Here is a 24337-nt window from a genome sequence, read left to right on the forward strand (position 1 = left end):
TAAAAGACATTTTGGTAGTTTCTTACAAAATTAAACATGCACTTAATAAATGATCCAGCAATCACACCACTTGGTATTTACCCAAAGGAGTTGAAAAGTAATGTCCACACGAAAACACTCCCATGGATGTTTATAGCAGTTTTATTCACAATTGTTAACACCCAGAAGCAACCAACGTATCCTTCAATAGGTAAGTGGATAAATGTACTGTGGTATGTTTAGACAATGGAATAATATTCAGTGCTAAGAAGAAATGAACTATAAAGTCATAAAAATACAGGGAGGAAACTTAAGTGCATATTACAAAGGGAAAGGAGACAATCTGTAAAGGCTACTTATTGTATGATTCCAACTAAATGACATTCTCAAAAAAGCAAAACTATGGAGACAGTAAAAGGATCGATAATTGCCAGGGTTTAGAAAGGGATACATAGGCAGAGAACAGAGGATTTTTAGGGTGGTGAAGCTACTCTGTAGCTTCTCTGTAGATACATATCCTATATAATAAAAGGGTAATATGCAAGTTGACCCTAATGGCCGAACAACTGTGAATGACCAGTCACTATGACGTGCACTGACCACCAGGGGGCAGACGCTCAATGCAGGAGCTGCCCCCTGGTGGTCAGTGCACTTCCATAGGGGGAGCGCCGTTCAGCCAGAAGTTGGCTCATGGCTGGCCAGGGTAGCGGCAGTGGTGGGAGCCTCTCCCGCCTCCACAGTAACACTAAGGATGTCCAACTAATGGCTTAGGCCCACTCCCCATGGGGACTGGGCCTAAGATGTTAGTTGAACATCCCCCGAGGGCTCCCGGGCTGCCAGAGGGATGTCTGACTGCCAGCTTAAGCCTGATCCCCTGGGGAGCAGGTCTAAGCTGGCAGGTGGACATCCCCCGAGAGGTCCTGGACTGCGAGAGGGTGCAGGCCGGGCTGAGAAACCCTCCCGAGTGCACAAATTTTTGTGCACCGGGCCTCTAGTCATTATATATTTGTCAAAAACCATAGAATATACAACACTATGAGTAAGCTGTAAACTACATAGACTTTGGGTGATGATGATGTGTTGAAGCAAGTTCACAAATGTACCACTCTTGTGGAGGATATTGATAATGGGTGAGGCTTTGCATGTATGGGGGACAGGGGAATATGGAAACACTATGTATTAGCTATTCAATTTTTCTGTTAATTTAAAATTGCTCTAAAAAATAAAGTTAATTAAAAAAATTATACATGTATATTTCAAAAATCCATGGGTCAAAGAAATAAGACTTCTAAGTAATGTTTTGCCATGTAAGGAGCTTGAAGTTGTCACTCCATCATAAAAAAGTTTGTTTTACAAAGGTGAAAAGTTGAACAAACAAAATTAATAGGTCTTCTTAGATTCATCAGAGAATTGAGATGACAGGGAAATGTGCTGCCTCCATAACTGGAGAGATAGACCGGTGAATACAGAGATTCGCCATTTACCAAAGCAGAAACCCATGAGCTGGAAGCTCCACAGTAACCAGTACTAAGTTAAGAAAACCTAAACTGTAACTAATGAATAACTGGAGGTTTGGTTTGGACAAGTCTGAGAGTTAAAAACTTCAAAGGTGCCCAGTCTCCGGGGGTCATCCACACTTTTTTGAGTTTTGCCTCCAGGAGCCTACCAAGTTCTCATATTGAAGACTGGAGAACAATTCCCTCATAATTTTATCAGGGGGAGGGGGAAAGGAACCATATTAAAATACACCAGAGCATTCTGTTTTTCTTAAGATATGCCCCCAAGAGAAATTATTTTATCAGCCTTGCTTGCTGGGGTTTTATCAGAGCCTAACCAACCTGGTAAAAGGGAGACAACAAACTCTAGCCCCCTCTAGCCATCCTTCCCCACCTAAGGGGGTGAAAAATAAAGAGAGAAGCACTTGTGAATTTTACAGTCCAGGACACAGCTCACTGAAAGACTAAGACCTCATCACAGGACTTTATGGAAAGCTTCCCCTCACCTCATACCCTCTACCACATCATTAAAGGCCTATTTGCATGCCCTAACCGGTTTGGCTCAGTGGATAGAGCGTCAGCCTGTGGACTCAAGGGTCCCAGGTTCGATTCCGGTCAAGGGCATGTACCTTGGTTGCGGGCACATCCCAGTGGGGAGTGTGCAGGAGGCAGCTGATCGATGTTTCTCTCTCATCGATGTTTCTGGCTCTCTATCCCTCTCCCTTCCTCTCTGTAAAAAATCAATAAAATATATATATATTTTTTAAAAAGGCCTATTTGCACATTTTCTTTCAGTACATCATGTATGGCTTTCAACAAAAAAATTACAAAGCAAAAAGAAAAAAATACATTTAAAGAGAGAGCAAGTACTAGAACCAGACTAAAACATGGCAGGGATTTTGGATTATTAGGCCAGGAATTTAAAATAACAATTATTAATATGTCAAGGGCTGTAATGAATAAAGTAGAAAGCATACCAGAACAAATGGGCACAGAGATGGAAATTCTAAGGGAAAAAAAAGAAATACTAGAGGTCAAAAACAATAACAAAAATGAAGAATATGGGCTCACTAATAGAATTGAGGAGAAAAATTCTCTGAGCTTAAGGATATGTCAACAGAAACTTTCAGAATTGAAAAGCCAAGAAAAAAGATTGGAGAAACATAGAACAGAATATCCAAAGACTATGGGACAACTACAAAAGGCATACAAAGAAAGAGAGAAAAACAGAAGTAATATTTGAAACAATAAATGACTAAGAATTTCTTCTAAATTGATTTCAGAGCACAAACCACACATCAAGGAAGCTCAGAAAACACCAAGCAGAATAAATGCAAAAAAACAACCAAACAAAAAACAACCACCTACATCTAGGCATATCATACTCAGACTTAAGAACACCAAACATACAGAAAAAAATCTTGAAAGAAACAAAACACATTATCTATAAGGAGTAAAAATAAGAATTACACACAATTTCTTCACAGAAACCACGCAAGCAAAAAGATAGGGAGCTGAAATATTTAAAGTGTTGAAAGAAAGATAATCCACATTTGTAATACCTTAACAAAAAAAAAAGAAAAAAAAAGAAAAATAATCACTAATATAGAATTCTGTACCCAGCAAAATTATCCTTTAAAGAGAAGAAGAAATAAAGACATCCTCAGAAAAACAGAAAGTGAGGGAATATGTTGCCAATACACCTGCCTTTTAAGAAATATTTAAGAACTTTAACAGAGAGAAAGAAAATCATATAGATAAAAAACTGGGAAAGAAAGAAAGGAAGGAAGAAAGGAAGGGAGGGAGGGAGGGAGGAAATTAGAAAAAGAATAAATAAGATAAAGTGAAAACTTTTTTCTTATTCATAATTGATCTAACAGAGCAGTTTGTTCAAAACAATAGCAGCAACAATAAATAATGATCATAGTTTATATATGTAAAATAACTGAGAGTAATGACACAAGGGACTAGAAGGGAGGAATACTTTTTTATTATAAGGTACTTCCACTACCCATGAAGCTACACAATGGCATTCAAAAGTGGACTCTGACAGTGGATTTGTAAAGGTTTATTGCAAAGTCTAGGGCAACCACTAAGGAAAATTAAAAAAAAATAATAATGAATATGCTAAGAAGAAGATAAAACAGAATTATATTAAATGCTTAGTTAAAACCACAAAAGTTAGAAAGAGAATGGAAGACAAATACAGGAACAAAGGCAATGAATAGAAAACAGGAGCAAATATTATAGATATTAATCCAACTCAACTATATTAATAATCAATTTAAGTGCCAATGATCTAAATACACCAATTAAAAGGCAGAGACTGTCAGAGCATATCAAAAAACAAGGCCAAGTATATACTATCTACAAGAAACCTATTTTAAATATAAAGACAGATATAGATTAAAAGTAAAGGAATAGAAAAAGACATACCATGCTAATACCAAGCAAAAGAATGCTGGAGTATCTATATTAACCTCATAGTGAACAGACTTCAGAGAAAAGAAAATTATCATGGTAAAGAGAGGCATTAAATAATGATAAAGGAGATGATTCTCCATGAAGATATAACAATCTTTAATGGGATGTGCCTAACGACAGAGCACCAAAATGTGAGTCAAAATCTAACATAACTGGAGAGGGGAAAAGATGAATCCACTAATATTGTTGGCACCCACCTATTAATAATGGACAGATCTAGCAAGCAGAACAGGAAGAGTATAGTTGAACTCAATGGCACCATTACTCAACTAGATATAATTGATATGTATAGACTACTTTCTTCAATGGCAGCAGTTACACATTTTGCTCAAGCTCACACAGGACATTTACTAAGGTAGACCATATTTTGGATCATAGAACACACCTTAGCATATTTAAAATAATAGAAATTATACAATATATACTCTTAGACCAAAATAGAATTCATCTAGAAATCTATAACCAAAAGATAGCTAGAAAATCTCAAAATGCCGTGCAATTAAACAACGCATTCCTAAATAGCACGAGCTCAAAGATGAATAACCAAGAGAAATTTAAGTATTTTGAACTAAATAGAAATACAGCTTATCAAAATCTGTGAGATGTAGTGAAATCAGTGTTTAGAGGGAAATTTACATAATTGAAAAATGCATATATTAGAAAAAAGGAAAGATCTAAAATTAATTTCTAATGTTCCACCTTAGAAAACTAGAAAAAGAAGAGCTAGTTAAATCCAAAGTTAGCCAAAGAAAAGAAATAATAAAAATTAGAGGAGAAACAAATGAAATAGAAAATAGCAAATCAACAGAGAAAATCAACAAAACCAAAATCTGTTTTTTTGAAAAGATTAATAAAATCAATAAGCATCTGGCCAGGCTAACTAAGGGGAAAAAAGATAGACGACACAAATAGCTAATATCAGAAATGAAAGAAATGACATCACTACAGATCACATAGATATGGACATAAATACTATGAACAACTCTATGCCCACAAATTTGATAGCCTATTTCAAATGAACAAATTCCTTGAAATACACAACATACCAAAACTCACACAAGGAGAAAGGGGTAATCTGAATAGGCCATTATCTATTTAAGAAATTGAATAAATAATTAATAACCTTCAATAACAGAAAGCATCAGACCCAGATGGGTTCACTGCTAAATTCCACCAAACATTTAAGGAAGAAATTATACCAATTCTCTACAGTCTCTTCCAGAAGATAAAAACAGAGGGAATACTTCCTGGCTCATGCTATGGGGTCAGCACTGCCCATTACCAAAACCAGACAAAGACACTACAAGAAAAGAGAACTACAAACCAAAATCTCTCATGAATATAAATGGAAAAATCCATAACAAAATAGTAGGAAATCAAAAATGTATAAAAAGAATTATACACTCATGACCAAGTGGGATTTATTCTGGGTATTCAAGGCGGATTCACCATTCAAAATCAATTAATGTAATTCATCATTTCAACAGGCTAAAAAATAAAAATCACATTGCTATATCAGTAGATACGGGAAAAGCATTTGACAAAAGTCAACATCCATTTATGATAAAAATTCTCTGCAAATTAGGAATAAAGGGCCAGATCTTTATTGATTTTATTAATCTTTTCCTCAACTTTATAAAGTATATCTACACAAGACTACACTTGTTATACTCAATAGTGAGAAACTAAAAGCTTTTCTGCTAAGATCAGGAATAAGACAAGTATGTCCTTTCTCACCACTCCTTTCCAGCATCATACTGGAAGCCCTAGCTAATGCAATAAAACAATAAAAGAAAGTAAATAGTATACAGATTGGGAAGGAAGTTGTAAAACTATCTTTGTTTGCAGATGACATGGTTGTGTATGTTGAAAACCTGAAAGAATCAATAAAACTCTTGGCACTAATAAGCAATTTATAACAAGGTTGCAGCATACAAGGTTAATATACAAAAGTCTATCATTTTCCTATGTACCAGCAATGAAGAATTGGAATTTAAAATTAAAAACACAACACTGTTTACTTTAGCACCCCAGAAGAAAATGAAACACTTAAGTATACATTTAACAAAAATGTATAAGAAATATATGAGGAAAACTTCAAAACTCGGATGAAAGTAATGAAAGAAGAACCAAATAAATTAAGAGACATTCCATGTTCACAGATAGGAAGACTCAATATTGTCAAGATGTCAGCTATTCCCAACTTAATCTCTAGATTCAAGGCAGTCCCAATCAAACCCAAGCCAGTTATTTTGTGGATTTGACACACTGATTCTAAAGTTTATATAGTCCAGAATAACTAACACAATACTGAAGAAGAAGAACAAAGTTGAAGGATTAACCCTACCTTATCAAAAGCTAGTTTTTAGCTGGGAGGGAGAGCTGAGCTGTCAGGTGTTGGAGCAGCTAATTAAAGCAACAAGGAGTAAAAAATAAAAGTAATAGTGAAGCCATGACTCCCTTACTGCGATAGTATAAGCAAGAGGCTAAAAACTGGATAAGATGCCAACTCTCCTGTTTCATTTTCCCGGTAAAATGGCAGGCACACTGGTCAAGGGTCAGGTGAATCAGCACAGATGTGGGGGTTGGTTCACTGTTGAGAGAGCCCTTAACAAAAGGTCACGGCTGTTTTATAGACCCTGGGGTGGGGGTGGAGGTGTGAAGAATGAGGAGGAAGGGCCAGAAGCAGAAAATTACTGGGTACTGAGTCCAAGTAGGGATAAATGTATTCAACGTTTTCCACTTTTCTCCACCATTAGGAGATTTCAGTCGATACACCTGAGGAAGACCCCTGCCTAATGCCTCAGATAAAGCTACCTAGTAATGAAGGCACTGGGGCTAGGAAGGTAAATATGTGAAAAGCATGAGCAGGCAGAGGGTCATCAATAGTACTTCACTACTACTCCCTTCGGAGGTTATAATACTTGGGCTGTTAACCAGGTCTGGTGAGGGAAGGACAGCTTGCCCTTACGAGGCCTCTCAGGTAAAGAAAGCCTTTGTAGTTGTCTATGGTCAGGCCTGAAAAGTCACATTTACGTCATATGATCCTGAAGATCTGATAGTGTTGGAAATATCCATGAGAGATATATGGAATTTGAGGCAAGCTCCAGTAGAAGAGTCACGATATAGGCCCTTATATTCTGGAGCAAGGCTATGCATTTCACCATAGTGAACTACTCTGTTAAAAAAAAAAATTGGTCCTAGTGTGCTACTGGGTTTTAGTAAAGACCAAACATCTGACCCCTGTACACTAAGTGACTCTGCAGGATTATCCAGTCAACCAAGTAATAAAGCTGGGCAAGGGCAGCGTTTCCGTATATGTAGGAAGTGATACGTTGAGACTCAAGCGAAGTCCAGAAGACCCATGTGAATTCTATGAATAGGTGGCCTAACCTTCCGTGTCACTTATCTCTGTTGCACTGGTGATCTCACTGATGACCTCATGGGGAGTTCCTTATGACCAGCTGACCTATCTATGCCTGGTTCACCTGTGGGCTAGTGCAATATATATTAGAACTAGCCATAAATAGACTGTTGCCACATAATAGCTCCACCTAGGATTGGCTCTGAATGACACTGGTGAAGGGAAATTTTCCCAGTGCACAGTTATGAGACATACGTTTAGTTTTTTAATTCATGTGAAAGGAGAGGTAGTTTGAGTTACAGTTATATACTGACTCTTTGGCAGAGCCGAAAGTCTTAATTGGAAGACAAGTGACATTGAGGTCTGGGTGGATATTATATGGATGGACACTTATCGGAGTAGGCACAATGTATCAGTTTCTTTGTGTCTCACATTAATGCTCACAAGAGAACATGTACCATGTAGCAGGCTCTTGACAATCAAGTACACGAAAAGATGGTCCTGTGGATTTTAGGCAGCCTTTCTATGCTCCACTCCAGTACTTCACATTGAGCACATGAAGAAAATGGTCATCGGAGCAGGGATGAAGGCTATGTATGGACCTAACAACATGGGCTTTTTCTCACCAAGGGTGATCTTACTTAACTGCCTCTGCTGATTGCCCAACTAGCCAGAAACGGAGACTGATGTCTTCCTACTTATTTAGGATTCCTTTCTTTCAGAAATGTTTTGTAGTTTTCAGTACACAAGTTTTGCACTTCCTAGGTTAAATTTATTCTTAAGTATTTTATTCTTTCTGATGCTATTGTCAATGGCATCGTTTTTCTTAATGTCATTTTTGGATTGTTCATTAATAGTTACAGAAATAAAACTGATTTTTTTGGTATGGACTTTTGTATCCTGCAACTTTGTTGAATTCAATCGCCTCCAGAATTTTATTTTCTTTAGGATTTTCTATATCATGTCATCTGTGAATATAGTTTTACTTCTTTCTTTCCAATTTGGATAATCTTTTAAAGTCTGAAATATTTACAAGTCAGATGGCTCCCACTCATGAAGCTAAGTTCCCTTGTACTCTCTCCCTCCCTTCCCCCCCTCCAACCCCCTCCCGCCCCAACTGTGAGTTCCTTGCAGCTTATTGTTGCTCTGATTTGGGACTTTAAATATTGTTTGAGTTTTCTGGGTTAGGGCTGCAAATCTTCACAAATACTGAGAGCTGCATATTCTCCTGCCATTAAGGTTCAAGTTACACAAATTTTGCTTTGTATATATTAGGGATCGATTTCTGTTGTTTGACACTACTCTGGATGCATCCTGGGGTTTGCTAGGGTCACAAAAATTAAAGTACTGTTCACTTAGTTTTTTAAGTGACTTGTTTTCAAGATGTAAGCTGGCTTCTGGTTATATTCTACTTCCTCTTTGGGTTACTGGTTTCAATTTATTTTTGGCTTGACAGTACTCCTATTATTGACTCCCTTTTAAAAAGTCTTTTTGCCCAGCCAGCATGGCTCAGTGGTTGAGTGTCAACTTATGAACCAGGTGGTCACTGTTGATTCCTGGTCAGGGCACATGCCCAGGTTGTGGGCTCGACTCCCGGTGGGGAGCATGCAGGAGGCAGTCAATGATTCCCTCTTATCATTGATGTTTCTAGCTCTCCCTCTCCCCTCCTCTCTGAAATCAATAAAAATATATTTAAAAAAAGTTTTCCCCAGCATGATTTATTGCTTTTTCACAAGACAGTTGGTCAGGGTAATTATCCATACTGATAGAAATGGAAATGTCCATCTATTTGCTATGGTGGTATTTAACTTGTAGTAGAGAGTAAAGAATGTTCCATTTATTATTTTTCTATAGCATGTTGCATATGTCTCTGTGCTTTTGGAGTAAAAAAAAAAAGCAAGAAATACGTTTGGCAAAGTCTACCATTAAGCTCATATTCATTATTAAATATCTGACCACTGTAACAATGTGCAAGGTCCTCATCTAGTCACTGAGGGATATAGAACACAGACCAAAACCCTGTTCTTATACTTCGTCTTCTGGGGTGAAGTTGAGGAGAAACAAACAATAAATATTACATGTAAGGTGGTTAATACTGAATATGCCATGGTGCACTCTATAATGGTGGTGCTGTGTTGCTATTTTATGTAGAACTACACTGGGTGGCCAGATTATTGTGACCATCCCATCAGTACTTCGTTGGGCCACCTTTTGCCTTCAATACTGCGGCGATTCTTCTTGGCATTGACTCCACGAGATGTTGAAAGGTGATGCGAGGAATCTGACACCATGCCTGATGAATAGCACTGTCCAGTTCTGTGAGATTTGATGGTTGTGGAACCAGCTGCCTGATGGCTCTTTTAACTTCGTCCCACAAATGCTCAATTGGATTGTGATCTGGTGATTGTGGAGGCGTCCTAAGCAAGGTAAAGTCTCCCTCATGTTCTTGAAACCACTCCTGCACAATGCGAGCACCGTGGCATGGCACATTGTCTTGTTGGAAGAAGTCATCTCCATTGGGATACACCATCAACATGATAGGATGAACTTGATCAGCAATGATACTTAGGTATGTTGTGCTATTCAGACGTTTATAATGATCTGGCCCTCTAGCAACTTCAGCACAAAATTATAGCTAATTTGCCTACAAACGTCAGGTGGTCATAATAATCTGGCCACACAGTGTAGAGGCACAGTGCACAAATTCATGCACTGGTGGGGTCTGGCCAGCCCACCCCAAACGGGGTTGGGGGGACCGGTGGGGGCTGGGGCCGGTTGGGAGGGGCCGTGGGCAGTTGGCTGCCCAGCCCCACCCCCTGGTCAAATTCCCAGACCAGGCTAATTTGCATATGCCTTTTATTATATAGGCTATAGGATAGTCAAAAGCCACTCTAAGTTGACATTTGAACAGAGACCTAACAATTAGGAGATAGCCATATGATATCTAAGGTTAAGATCATTCTAGGCAAGGGAAGAACAAGGGCAAACATCTCAAGTCTCAGCAGAGGCCTGTGTGACAGCTGAGGGAGTTGGGGAAGGTGTGGAGGCAAGCAGTGATTAGAAATTAAGTGGTGGGAAGTCAATACAGCCTGTAAATTGCTATTAATATTTTGGCTATTACTCTGAATGAGATGAGAAACCATTAGGTTTGTAGCAAAGGGATGATATGACATTGTTTAAAAGGATTATGCCGGGTGTTATGTGTGGTAGATTGCTGTGAAGGAAGAATTTGGGAGACCACCCAGTAAGCTATTGCAATAATCTGAGATGGTGGAGCTTTAGACCATTGTGCAGCAGTGAATATGGTAAACAGGTAGGTCCTGAATAAAATTTAGTAGAACTGACAGGAGTGGAGAAATCAAGGTTGATGCCTAGTTTTGGGGCCAGTGCAACTGAATGTCATTTATTGAGGCCAAGAACAGGTATGCATGTGTACATGTCTGTATGTAGATATCAAGTCAGCTTTAGATATCTAAAAGGTACCCTTTCAGGTAGCAGTTCAGGAGAGACGGCTGGGAGGTCAGCAAATGACAGTTGGTTAACTGTGTTAAGTAAATAGAGCATAAAAGTACTCCCACTGTTTGGCCTTGACATTTAAATTTGATATGATAAACAAGGAATTGAGATTACACAAAGTCTCAGACAATAAAATGTAAAAATGAAAGTGTTATTCATAAAACCATTTCCTACAATACACGAAAAAATCAAGAGGGCTCAAAATAAAAAGTTCATCTAGAAAGTGTACAACTTGGAGATAATTATCAGAAGCACTGTTCTAGAGTTAATTATAAAAAATTCTTCAAAATGAGGCAACAAAGTACTTACAGATTAGCAGAAAATAATGCAAGTGGTCATTATTAAAGTCCTAAAGAAAACAAGTATTCAGCCAACTTCAATCTTTTCTAGCCTTTCTAGAAAACTATAGTTTTGATTTTTTAAGTTTCTCCATCACTTGGCAGGGCAGAAGCTGCCATGCTTTTAAATCCCATTTCTGAACACCTTTACCATTTACTTTTCCCATTACATTGAAAGGTTTTACCAACTGTCTTAAGCTATATTTAATGTTAATTTCAGTAACACTGCGAACACCCCAACATGACAACTCACTTTTGCAGTTAAAAAAAAAAAAAATTGATGTAAAAACCACAGAATGAGGCCAGGGTTCAAATCCTTGTTCAGCTAGATAACCAACATTTAGCACTTTTGTACCTGGTTGCTCTTTTTCAACACTATCCAGACGTTGGTTGAATTACTTATACCGCCCTGCCGCTCCCCCAAGGTCTTAGTTATGAATTTGAATGTCAGGATGTTTGTTACTCAGATTAATTGCAGTATATTATTTTAAATGTGTCAATCAGCCTACAATATTATTTGTAATTCAAAGTACAAATTTGTCAATTATATGGAAATGTACTACTTGGGCATACAATCTAAGTTCTTGTAGCCATGAAATAGGATTTGTAAAATAACTCTAGGGTCCAAGGATTACTTAATTATTATAAAGGAGAGAGCTAGGAACAAACTTCAGAATTAATCTGTTTGGTTTAAAACAGGCTACTGGGTGCCACTCCATGGTTTCTCAATCAGTAATAGTCCTGCAGTGGCATCTAGTAAATTTCCATTGTAAAGAATTTCCCAAATGGCCCTGGCTGGGTGGCTTGGTTAGAGTATTGTCCTGTGCACCAAAAAGGTTGCTGGTTTAATCCTGTCAGGGCTCCTGCAGGAGACAACTGACCAATGTTTCTCTCTCAAATCAATAGAAACATATCCTCAGGGGAAGATTAAAAAAAAAATTCCCAGATGATACACTGGTATTACTGGTTTTGGGATCACTTTTTGAGAATCACTATCTTAAATTCTTTATACTTTTAATTTCTAAGTTCAAAACAGAATTTACAAACAATATTAGGTTAAAGTGTGAATTTCATGTTAACTGGAATTACTGAGTAAGACCAAAGTGTCTTTAAACAGACTTTAATGGTAACAATTCCTTTAAGCTCAATTAACCTTAGCTATTACAAGTGTTATGCAGATGTTACTAGACAATATTTAGTGACTTGCACTGGGTTCCTCATAAAATAGAAGACAAATTCACCTAAAAGTGTAACCAACAATCATTTAACAGCTTTGTTATGCCAATACAAAACATGGCTAATTTGAGTCACCCCCCAAATCACTAATACAGCATAAGTATCTGAAGCATATTTCAACTAAGCCATTTTAAAAAAAAAAGTGAGTGTTCACTACCCCTGAGACCACTAGTTGTGATTCATACTTTAAAAAATTGTGAGTACACCCACACGAGAAAGCAAACTAGAATTTCTAAAAAAAAAATCTGAGTATCACATTGCCAACTTGCCCAGGAACAAAAATGAGTCCACTCACAATATAATTTACTATTAGCAAGTCCACTGGACTGTAATTCTCATAGGTTACAGAAACTACTTGAGTTTGTGCATGAAAAGATATAGGAAATATACAAGAACCCAAATCATTTTTTAATCTGCCAATATTCACGTGAGTCCTACACATGGCACTAGTAACGTAAATGGGAATAAAAGGGCAAATTCTTGGATTCTTTTAAAGGTTTCATTGGAGATGATCTCAAGTCCAGTGTCCATACACTCAAAAATGTTGGTTTCCAGGTATGTGCTTTACTGTTCTCTTAAGCCTGGAGAAGCCTTTATGGCTCATTCCTTTAGAAGTGACATAGAAATGTTGTAGAAATCAAGTCAGATACAGAGAACTGGACACATCTAATGTTAAACAATCAATGGTGTAAGAAAGTCATCTCTATAAGTACTTAAGAGTTATCTATGGCTAAGAAGGTCAATCTGAAAGCCAATTAGCGATCCAACAGCAGGTGTTTGATGGTTGGCTTTCAAATAATGATATGCCCACTAAAGCTGTTATTTTGAGAGTAGATTCTCAAAAGTAAATATTTTGAAAATAGAGCCAAAGGACAGTGTATCTTAGCTTGTAGAGAGCAGTATGTTAACTTTTCATTTGTAATTTGAATCCAAAAGTTTTAAATGTATGACACCTACCCTTAAGGAATCAATTTTTAAGCAAAAAAATTAAATTTAAAAAAATCACTCACTGGAAAAAATTGTCGTTAGATTGATATTTCTCAATGAAATGCTTATTACAGAATTAACAAAGCCAGAACATGTTCGGAAGGCATGCATTTCACTTCCAGTTTAGAGAATCTCAGTCAATAAATCATGTCCAAACTACATATTAAAATGTTTATAAAAATCAAGCTTTAACATTTATTTTATATCTAGCTTTCCACATGTGTGCAGACAAGAAATAATATTGCACATAAGTGTAAGCAGTGCAAAAATGTGGAAGTGGAGAAAGGTCAGACGTGCTAGAAATCGGATACAGATTTTAAGAAAGCAATGGGCAAATCAAAATAACTAGGAAAAGGGTAAAACTATATGGTCAGAATTAGGAAGGGTGAAGAATGATAATGCCCTTGTTGCTACAGAAGTTAAATTAGTGGCACACATAGCACTTGTCAAACGAAAAATTATCCAATAGCATTGACTTTTATTCATTCATGTTAGGTCACCTGAAATGATATCTGTTGCATTTAAATGCTCATTAATGTAAATGGCTGAACAAACCCATTTCAATGGATACTCAATATCCCACATAGTTAAGTCACTTCAACATAGCCTCATGACAACTCCCACACCAAACAGTACTTTATTTTGTAAATTTAAACCCATTATTACTCCCATGTTATGGTTTTTTTAGCTGTCAAGTGTACAAGGTGAAGAAAAATTTAGTTAGATGGGGGTTGCACCTGGAAAATAAATTTCTTCAACTCCATATACATGTTTAAAACTGCTGGGTCCCCAGTCCATCTATGAACTCCAGGGTTGCCAGTATCATGTGCAGCATATTAAAGCTACACTATCTGAATAGCTTATTAATTCTGCATAAATCAGGTCAATCAATGTGTCAACCTGTAACAGACTGTGCACTTTTAACTGAACATGGCAAAATATTCACTCTTTTGAACTTTACATCATCATTTGATGTCAAACAATGAAGCAAATCCCAACAGTATATACAAAAACAGCTTTGCATTTACAAAAGATTGTTTCCCATACTGATTAATCCAGGCAGCTAACTCATTGGTTTATGCAACTTTATTGAAGAAAAATAAATCAATTACTAGCAGAGCTATTAGTTGATCACTCATCCATTGACAACTTGCATCATTTATTCAGTGCTATATTAAACAGTGTATTGGAAGATAGATTAACTAATAGCTCCAAGCCTCCTAACAATTTAAATGAAAATTACAAAATGTTTGAGACCCTATTTTGGAATACAAAGGGTGTTTTGACTTCCAATTTCCATTCTCTGTAGAACAAGAACAGGTCATTCCTTTATTGACATGCATAAAATACATCACATTTTCTGTTCTGCTGATGCTATAAATTCAATACCAATTCTCCAGCCACATCAGTTATGAGCATAAAGTATATCATGTAACCTCAGATCTCTAACAGTGGAAGGCTTAAACAAGAATGGATGCTGCTAGAATAATGCTGTTTCCTTGGATGCGACAACTGAGCCTCCATTTCCCTCCCCCTCAGATGATTTCTTCAGCATGTTAGAGCAGTGAGGAATGGTTTTAGTCTCATAACCAAATTAGAGTGAAGACATTGGCCACATAATACACATGCTCCATTTTTTAAAAAAATTCTGAATCTTGGGCAACTGTTCTCTTGTAACTACTTTACAGTTTCTAAAAGCAGTTATTGTCCAAAGCTGGAAGAACTTAAGTCTTCTCAGATGAGCATGTGAATGAATGGAGGGAGGTAAACAAAAAATAAAATTAAAAAAGATGAGGTCTGATAGGGGAGCAGCCGGATAAGAAAATCAAAAAAGGAACAGTAATTTAAAGTTTATTCCAGCTATAATGCAGGTTATTCTGACTTTAAGGTAGCATCACATGGCATACTTCTGAGTCCATTCCCGAGATATTCTGTTGTACCTGTAAACAAAGAATATGTTATTTAAAAAGTTAAAGAATTAATACTTAAAAGGGAAAGACTTCTATTTTACCTCCAGACTCCTTTTAAAGTCATCTAATGGCTGTGATTAGAATAAAGCCAACAGGGAGAAATAGTATTGGTATTCAAAGCACTGTGGAAAATAAGAACCTTATGCCTCCAAAATACTAAACGTAGTATTTTAATAAACACAACAAAGTGGCACTGAGATTGGGGAAGCTAACAAAAATCAAAGACCTTTTATCTGCCCTACCAACTGAGCTAATGTTCTCATAGAAAATCTACAATTAGTACCCATTCCAACTAATTTTAACATTTAAAACAGTTTACAGTTCATCGTGGAGTTGTCAGAACAGCACACACATTCTGTACATCTATAGAAATTTCCATCAAAGCCAGAACAAAACAGTTAATTAAACCATTTTATTCGAATCCTAGATTTTGACCCCGAGTAATATCAGAAAATGCCTTTAAGACTTAAGCACAGGCAGAAGATTAAGACATTGGAGAGGATGGTAAAAGAGTAGTTTTCAAGAGGTGGGTGTGAGTGGTATGTGTCAATTAGAACCACGTGGGTTATTTTCAAATAGTGCGGTGATTGGAGATAACAAGCCTCACTTGAGACCTGATGAATTGGAATCTCTAGGTAATACTGGAAATAACTTCGCTTAAAAAAAATCAACAGGTAATTCACACAAAAGCAAGGTTATTTATGCTGAGGAAGATCACTAATATTGATAAATGCCATCAATTTCTCCATTACACCCATTCCATAGTCTTACTTAGCAACAAAAAACATAATGATAACCTAAAGAAATGAATATATGTCAAAGGGGACAGAACTTTTAGATATTTACAGTTTTGAACTTTATAAAGTATTAACTATCTTCATTTCAACAAGAACTAAACATGGTTCAAGCACTTTTCTCAACTTTAACATATAGAAGTTCTTTATACCAATTCATGGTTACTTTTATTTAAGGATACCCTCTCAAAAAGCCAGCACTTTTAAACAAAGGTTTCACTTAGCATATAGGGAGCCACAAAGTAGAGCTAACACTACTGCATGCATGTCAGTAATGAACATTTAGTTTATAGGCATAGGCTTAATTAAAGGCATAGGCTTAATTAAAAGTTTTCCCCCTTACATTACTATCTCAGCAAAATCTAAACTACATCATCACATTCCATACATTATTGGTACAAAGTTTAAAATATACCAATTTTAAAATGTAAACACCATGGAGGTTTGAAAGATTATTATTTAAATTTCCATTTCTTACTAGTGCTATATAACTACTTTGTCATGCAAAAATACTCTCAAGCAATAACTACTGGGTATTCTTTCACGCTAAACAGAGATCAAGCAGTTAAAGAACCGTTTTCAGAAAACTGCCACATTGGTTACCGTTTGTTAGTTAATACAGTGCCTTAAAGCATGCAGCACTCAAGTGCTGGCAGTACCATGAATAAGCGCACCATAGAGTGCAGATCCTCTTACCCTACAACATAGCGTATTTCTCTGTCCACTCTCTTGCTAACCTATTGTACCTAATTGAACAAGTATACTTAGTATTAATTATAAATACAAAAATTATAATGGTAAAGTTGTACATAAAAATAGTTCAGATATTTGAGAAATTTAGACCAAAGTTTTAAAATAGTACCAATATTATTTTCAAAACATAATTGTGGTGAAGAATTTGCTTTCTTCCCCAAAACTTAATAATTAAAGTGACAAAGTGTTGAACATGTTAGAAAATAAAACATTTTAGAGGGGCTATTATTCACTGTCACATAACTAAAACCTACTAGTGACTATCATCTTACCAGAAATTAGCATCAAGTCTTCTTGGCATTGCCACAACTTACAGCAGAGTATAAACCTAACTCATTCAGAAAAATTACAAACTACTACATACTTACTTATCTCTGTCTGTTTTATAGATCCGTGCAATCTCTGGCACTAGGGGGTCATCTGGGTTTGGATCACATAGCAGTGAACAAATGGATAAAAGAACTGCAAGAAAACAAATGTGGTTACCCAGCATCGGGATTTTGAATTTTTAAAAGTGCATTTAAAAACATTACTATACCCACTTACATCAAAGGATAGATCATCCAGACAGAAAATCAGTAAGAAAACAATGGCCTGAAATGTCACATTTCACCAGATGATCTTAACATATATTTAAGAACATTTCATCTAAAAACTGCAGAACACACATTCTTTTTAAGTGTACATGGAACATTCTCTAGGACAGGTACACTGTAGGCCATAAAACAAGTTTCAATTAATTCAAGACTGAAACTTTATAAAGCATCTTTTCTGACCACAACAGTATGAAACTAGAAATCAAAAGCAATTATAAACCTAAATCTTCAAAAGATTTTTATTAGTTTATATCTTCAACTTAATGAGAAAAATATTTACAGATATTTTGCTTCACAGGAGACAAGGTCCTGGTAAAAAAAAAAAAAAACATGCTAAAAATAGAGCTTTGTTGGGTTTAGTACTAGCTATAAAAATATTGCCAAACTCCAGAGTTCCAAGATAGTCAAATAATGCCATTGTTATTCTTTAACTAGGTGGCATTAGAATTTAAGTCACTAGAATTTCTTAGTCCTGAGGGAGAAAAACAGCTTTAATAAGAATATATTTGGGGAACATCCATACCCTACTATTCTTAGCTGTACAGTATAATTAAAAAAAAAAAAAATCCATTCTATCCTGCCCTCCCCTTAAGAAGTTTCACAAAAACTCCTAACTGCTCCAATGACTATATGTTTTCTTCCCTTGACTTTACAAGGTAGAGGCCACATACCTAAAAGTACAGACTAAATGAAACAACACCGTGGTCTATTACTAAATGAGCTTTCAATGCTAACTCTTACCCTTATCCTATTCAACATGGAAGATGCCAAGCATCATGAATCTGTCATTTTAAATGCCTAGGATGTGCCAGACATTGTGCAAGGTGTTATGCAATTTTCAGATATAAAAACTTGAAGTGGGTATGACAATCTTTAGATGAAGACAAAGAAAATACCATAAAAAAATCAATGTAATATATTATTACAGAAAATATAATTTTAAACCCAAGTGCAAGAGAGCAGATATAAAACTCAGCCTGTACTTACAGAAACATAATGTTCAATATAATAGTGCATTCCCAGCAATGGCAAAAAACTTGGAACCTACTATTTAAGGTAATCAAAATACCAGGTACCAGGTGGGTAAGAGAGCCTAACTTGAAAGAAAATGGAAATGCCTCCAAGAGGGTGAAAACAGGTCTTAAAATTAGGTCACACTTGAAAAAATTATGGGAGCAAATTGTTCTTCTCTCCCCCAAAAGTGATTCTAGTCAAAAGTTTGAGAAATCCTGTACTACCCCTTAAGGAGATTCAAATGCATTAAACAAACATATGAAAAAATTTATGATATCCTGTCTTAAATCCTGTTTCAGTTTGCATTTATCATACTCACAACATTAAAAACCTAATTTTGTGTACCTAAGGAATGCTAAGCTAATACCAAAAACTGAAAATTACTTGAAGGCAGACTTCCTTCCCATTAAAAGTAGTTTTGTGGTAGGTGATTTTTATCTGTGGGGTGAAAAGTGAGATAAAAAAAGGAGATAAAGATGGAGAGATACTCCATATCTCCATCTAGAATATTCATACAAAGACCAGACAACCTATTAGAGATGTCACATAATAAATCCCTATTAAAGGTAGAAAAGCAGAACTGATCTAGAGAGATTTCCAAGAAGATTCTCTAATTTTCGACTGTTATTAAGTAGTAACAAACTATCATGTTCTCATAACACATACCTTAAATTTTTTTTAAAGGGCTTAATAAAGGTTTATCAAAATGTTTTTTAATCTTAAATAATAAACACATAACAGCAAAATCAAAATTATCTTGTACTGGAAACCTCAAAATTTAAAAGCTCTATTAAATTCAGGTATGCCATTTTAGTTCAAAGACAGCAAGTAAGTAAGTAAGCGAGAAGTACAAGTAGTTTAAGATTGAAAAATACTACAGAAATCACTTTGCTTTTATTATTTGAAAACAATGCCCCAACACCCTAATTTGAATTTTACCTTTTTCCCACAAATCTCTTTAATCAATTATGCAAAAAGAGTAAAGATGATGTAACTTATTCCTTCCCCATCTCTTACCAAAGTCAGCATAATACGCAGACAAGTAGGTGCAAAACTAAAACTCCTTTAACTATTAGAAAATCAGAGCAGTTCAAGACAATTCCTTTAGTTTACCTTTAGAAATAGTTAATGCAGGAGACCACTGTGATCTTAGAATATCGAGACAAATGCTGCCATTACTGTTAATATTTGGATGATAAATTCTTGTTGTAAATGCAACCTAAAATAAATAAAAAACCTTTAGGCATTTCTCCTAAATAAAAACAAGCATCCTAACTTAGGTAGAGGTTCTGTAGAAGACTTTTAGCAAGGCTTAAAATATTATCATAGTTTTTAAAAATCAAATTGCTAAAACCTAATTTATATACATAAAAAGACCAAAAATTATAGAAACTGATTTTTATATTCTGATCAAAAATCCTTCAGGAGTTCCCTCTTTTTTAATTAAAATGGAAAATATAACTTTGGGGCAAGAGAATTACAGTGGAACCTCGTTTCTCGAATTAATTCATTCTGGTAGGCTGTTCGAAAACAGAATCATTTTTTCCTGTTAGAAATAATGTAAATTAAATTAATATGTCCCAGAGCCTCAAATGATTCCATTTTAACCTTTATTATATACAGTACATGTCTATTGTACTGTTTAATCTATAAATACTTAAAAAAACCAGCAAGGACATGAAATATAAATGAAAATTTAACAAAGGAAATGTACAATAAATGAAAATTTAACAATTATAAGCAAAAAGCACACAAATATTCACAGTATAAATAATATCCTGAGATTTTAACTCATATTTGAGTGCATATTCTCTTTGTAACTTGAAAGATGTGTGACTAATCATACAGGTATCAGCATGAAAGGGTTATCATGTTGTGAAGTGAATTGTTCGAGATGGGAGATGTTCAAGAAATGAGGTTCCACTGTAGTCTCAACAGTATAGTGAATGTTCCGAAGGTTATCTTTGGTCCTACCATGTCATAAGTATCAAAGAGTAACTTGAAGGGTATTTTTATTTTAACACTCATTAAAAAATAAAGAAATTGCTGATTGTAAACCAAAATTTATAGACCAGCTAATTTAAGCTATCAAGTTACAAAGGTATAGATTTGACTTTGCATTTCCACTGTACATAAAATACAGTATACACCTTTGAATATCACCTAGGTGTTTCATCTAAAGTAAATGTCATATTGCACCCATAAGATGATGATGAAGATGGTCATAGTGAAGTGTCAATGTTCTATATGTATATTATCTTCTATAGTTATTTGCATAGATTGAATTTATGTCAACTGCTTTGAAAAGTAAAGGAACTGTTTTGACACCTGTAAACCAGCCCACCTCAGCCAGTGCTTAAGCAACTCTAAGTTTTGATAGTTATTTAGTTATGCATGCAAACTCAAATTCCCAAAGTAATTATACTCTGCCTAAACTCCAACACAGTGATAGTATAAGTTGCAGCAATATGTGCACAAGGATTCTGTAACTGAACACCAGAAACCTACTATTACAAGATAGTAGGATTAATAATCCAAATCTGTATAAAAACAAAGGGGGGGGGGGAATCCGACATAGCATATTTGAGCCTGACAACATTAAAGATAAGGTATTCCTTACCTCCATTTACAAAATTCAAATCCAGGTCTAGCTTCTGTTTTAACTAAAGATTAAGAGTCAGCATTCTTTATCAATGACTCAATTTAATATATATATATACACATATATATATATATTCAGCCTCAATTATTCTTATCCATTATATATAACATAAATCAATTTTAGCCTTAATTATGCAAAACCCTAATTTCCTTTTTTATTGAATTTATTGGGGTGTCAGTGGCTAATAAAATTATATTAAGTTTCAGGTGTACAATTCTATAATACAACATCTATATATTGTCTTATGTGTTCACCATCCCAAGTCTCTTTCCATTACCATTTATCCCTCCTATATTCTCTTCTACCTCCTCCCATCCCCACTTTCCTCTGGTAATCATCATACTGTTGTCTGTGCCTACAAGATTTTTTTTTTCCTTAATTCCTTCACCTTTTTTTTTCACCCAGCCAGATAACCCTCCTCCCCTGACAGCTGTCAGTCTGTTCTCTATTATTAAGAATGCTCTATTCCTCTGAAATAAAATATAAATCTATACACTAACAGATTTTTTTTTTGGGGGGGGGGGGAGAGATACTTGCCTTAGGTGGTTTGAAGGGGTAGTCTGTAGGAAAATGAATTGTCAAAAAGAATACACCACCTTGATATGGGCTGTCATTCTGTGGGAAAAAAAAATATGCTTAACTGATACTTAAAACATTACTGTTAAATAATCCAAATGTAACACTTCTATTTTCTAAGCATTTCTCTAATAACAAAACAAAATTACCTACTACTTACACTGCAATAAAAGGCTAAATTACCTAAAATCCAGCTCATATTCAAGGAAAAACAATCAAAATTTACTATAGAACCATGAATGCTAATTTACTTAAATCCCATTTTACATAAGTCACCAAAGAATTTAAAAATTTATCCAGAAACAAATGTTCTAGGTCTTGATTTTCACAAAAGTATACTTAGCAATAAAGTCAATATGCAATATTATTAAACAAACTATAATTTGAAAATAAATTCTTACATTTGTAGAATGATAGTAATATACACACAAATGGTTTTGTATCATCCTGGCCATGGGCAAACCAAAATGTTAGCTATTGCAGGTAACATACAACTACCTTCACTAGAAGCAGAACAGAAATAAATAGGTTTTTTAAAGACAGTTTAATTCCAAATTGGCCCCTCAAATTTCTCATTTAACACCATGGAAGTTTTTTCTTCAAAAGCATACTGAATTCTCCACAGCAAATCAATTCACAGGATTACTAGATTTGGAAAACAATGTGGATTTGTTCTTACATTTCAACAGAAAACAAATTTTCAAGTTATAGCAGTATTCTTTCTCCTTTGTTGTTTTGCTTATTAGAATTTGATTGTGAAGAACTCCCTTAGCAAATAAATATTACATACATTAGTATGAAGCAACATGTGCATGAAACTACTTGCTAGGACTTTACATTAATTTAACCAATACTAAGAAAAAGATATCATTGTCCCCCATTTTATGGATGAATAAAGAGGGGCTTAAAGAAGGAATTTAAAATTCTCAAGTGCACAAATAATGTATCACAGAACCAAGATTTAAATCCAGATCTTATGAAAACCACTGATCAACACCAATCAAAGAATGATGACAGAGTCAGGATTTTAAGGTAATAGAAAATATAAAATTGCTTAATTGCCCTTGGATAGACAAAGATGTTATTTGAAAATTTAGAGTGACTAGAGTATGTACATAGCGTAAAATGAGTTTTTTCACTTGCCCATTCTGGGTGTTAGGCAAATAAAAACTTCTATAGTTCTGACACTTTAATATAGCTCATTTAACCCACAGCGCTCTGTAAAATAATTAAGTACTAGTTGAATTAATCTAACTCCCTTCTATATAGGAGGCATGTATAAGGGATAGACAGAACAATTTCTTATCTTGATGGACTTACAGTCTGGTAAAGAGACATGCAATGAGATATGTTACAGAGAGGAAAAGTGAACAGGATATACCTGGGGTTTAAAAGAAATCAATTTACTGATGAAAAATCAAGTTCAAAGAAACATGCAAATTGGAAATGAAAGAACAATTTAAACTGAGTCTTTTGCACTCCAAACTCTTTCCTTTTCATACTATCTAGTCTATACTGCATACAATTAACAATTTAAAGATAATCCTAAAAAGTTCTTATAAAATCCAAGTCCAAAAGTTTTTTAAGCCTTCATTCCAAGTTTCACAGTCAAATGCTATTATCTGACTGCTTCTGAAAAGGCAATCTAATGATGAGATTTAGGCAAAGCCAAATTTCATTTCATTTGTTAAAAAAAAAAAAATTTGTGAAATGAAAATATTTCAAGGTTACAATGTAACACTAAAATTCTACAATCAAAGAGGAAAAACTGGTATAACCACAAGATTCAGAGTAATAAGCTATGCCATCAAAAAACCCCGAAATTCTCTACCAAATTTACCATAAATTGTCAAACAGAAAATACAACAAAGAAAAAAAAAAAGGAATACTTTGATCAGTAAACTGACCCAAATCTTAGAAACCCAGGATTTATATTGAATCTCTGCTTTAGACACCACACCTTCTACCCTGGTTTTGCTCCTATCAGTCCACGTTGCTCCTTCTCAGTGTCTATATTCTTCCACTATGGCAAGCCTAAAATGTTAACATTCACACAGATCCATCTTCTGCTTTTATCTCCTGACCCATACTCTTGAGTCTTGCTCTGATGTTTTTCATTCCAGGACATATATTCAAATGCCTACAAATATTCCTACTTAGATGTCTCATATGTCCAAAACTGAAATGACAATAGTAGTTACAAATCAGGATCTCATCATTGACTGTCTCATCTCCTCAAAGTAGTTACAAATTGTAATGAGCCTTAAAATCTCTTGAATTATCCTACTCTCCTTTGGCATGCCCACTGCCCCTATTACCTTAGCTCAAGATCTTACTACAGTGATCCCTTCCCTTAGCTGTGGTTTCATTTCTGCAGTTTGTTACCCAGTCAGAAAATATTAAATGAAAAATTCAAGACAAGAAATAACCAATTCTTGTTTTAAATTGCATGCAGTATTTTAAAAAATATATTTTTATTGATTTCAGAGAGGAAGGGAAAGGAAGAGAGAGAGAGGGAAACATCAATGATGAGAGAGAACCATTGACTGGCTGCCTCTTGCACGCCCCTTAC

At 35.3% G+C, this 24337-nt stretch overlaps 1 protein-coding gene across 7 annotated transcripts in view; it reads right to left on the minus strand.

Annotated features, from left to right (window-relative positions):
* Positions 1-14468: 14468 nt before the first annotated feature.
* UBE2D3 (ubiquitin conjugating enzyme E2 D3) overlaps positions 14469-24337 on the minus strand; it is a 29093-nt gene continuing 19224 nt past the window's right edge. For all 7 annotated transcript variants that reach the window (XM_023758413.1, XM_006094096.3, XM_014460327.2 and 4 more), the window contains 4 exons: positions 21727-21804; positions 19641-19746; positions 17286-17379; positions 14469-15340 (listed from right to left, as the gene is read on the minus strand). In XM_023758413.1, the coding sequence (XP_023614181.1) occupies positions 15295-15340; positions 17286-17379; positions 19641-19746; positions 21727-21804 (324 nt within the window). In that variant the 3' untranslated portion in view covers positions 14469-15294. The remainder of the gene's footprint in view (positions 15341-17285; positions 17380-19640; positions 19747-21726; positions 21805-24337) is intronic.

This window comes from Myotis lucifugus, unplaced genomic scaffold, assembly GCF_000147115.1.
Source record: "Myotis lucifugus unplaced genomic scaffold, Myoluc2.0 scaffold_129, whole genome shotgun sequence".
Lineage (NCBI taxonomy): Eukaryota > Metazoa > Chordata > Mammalia > Chiroptera > Vespertilionidae > Myotis > Myotis lucifugus.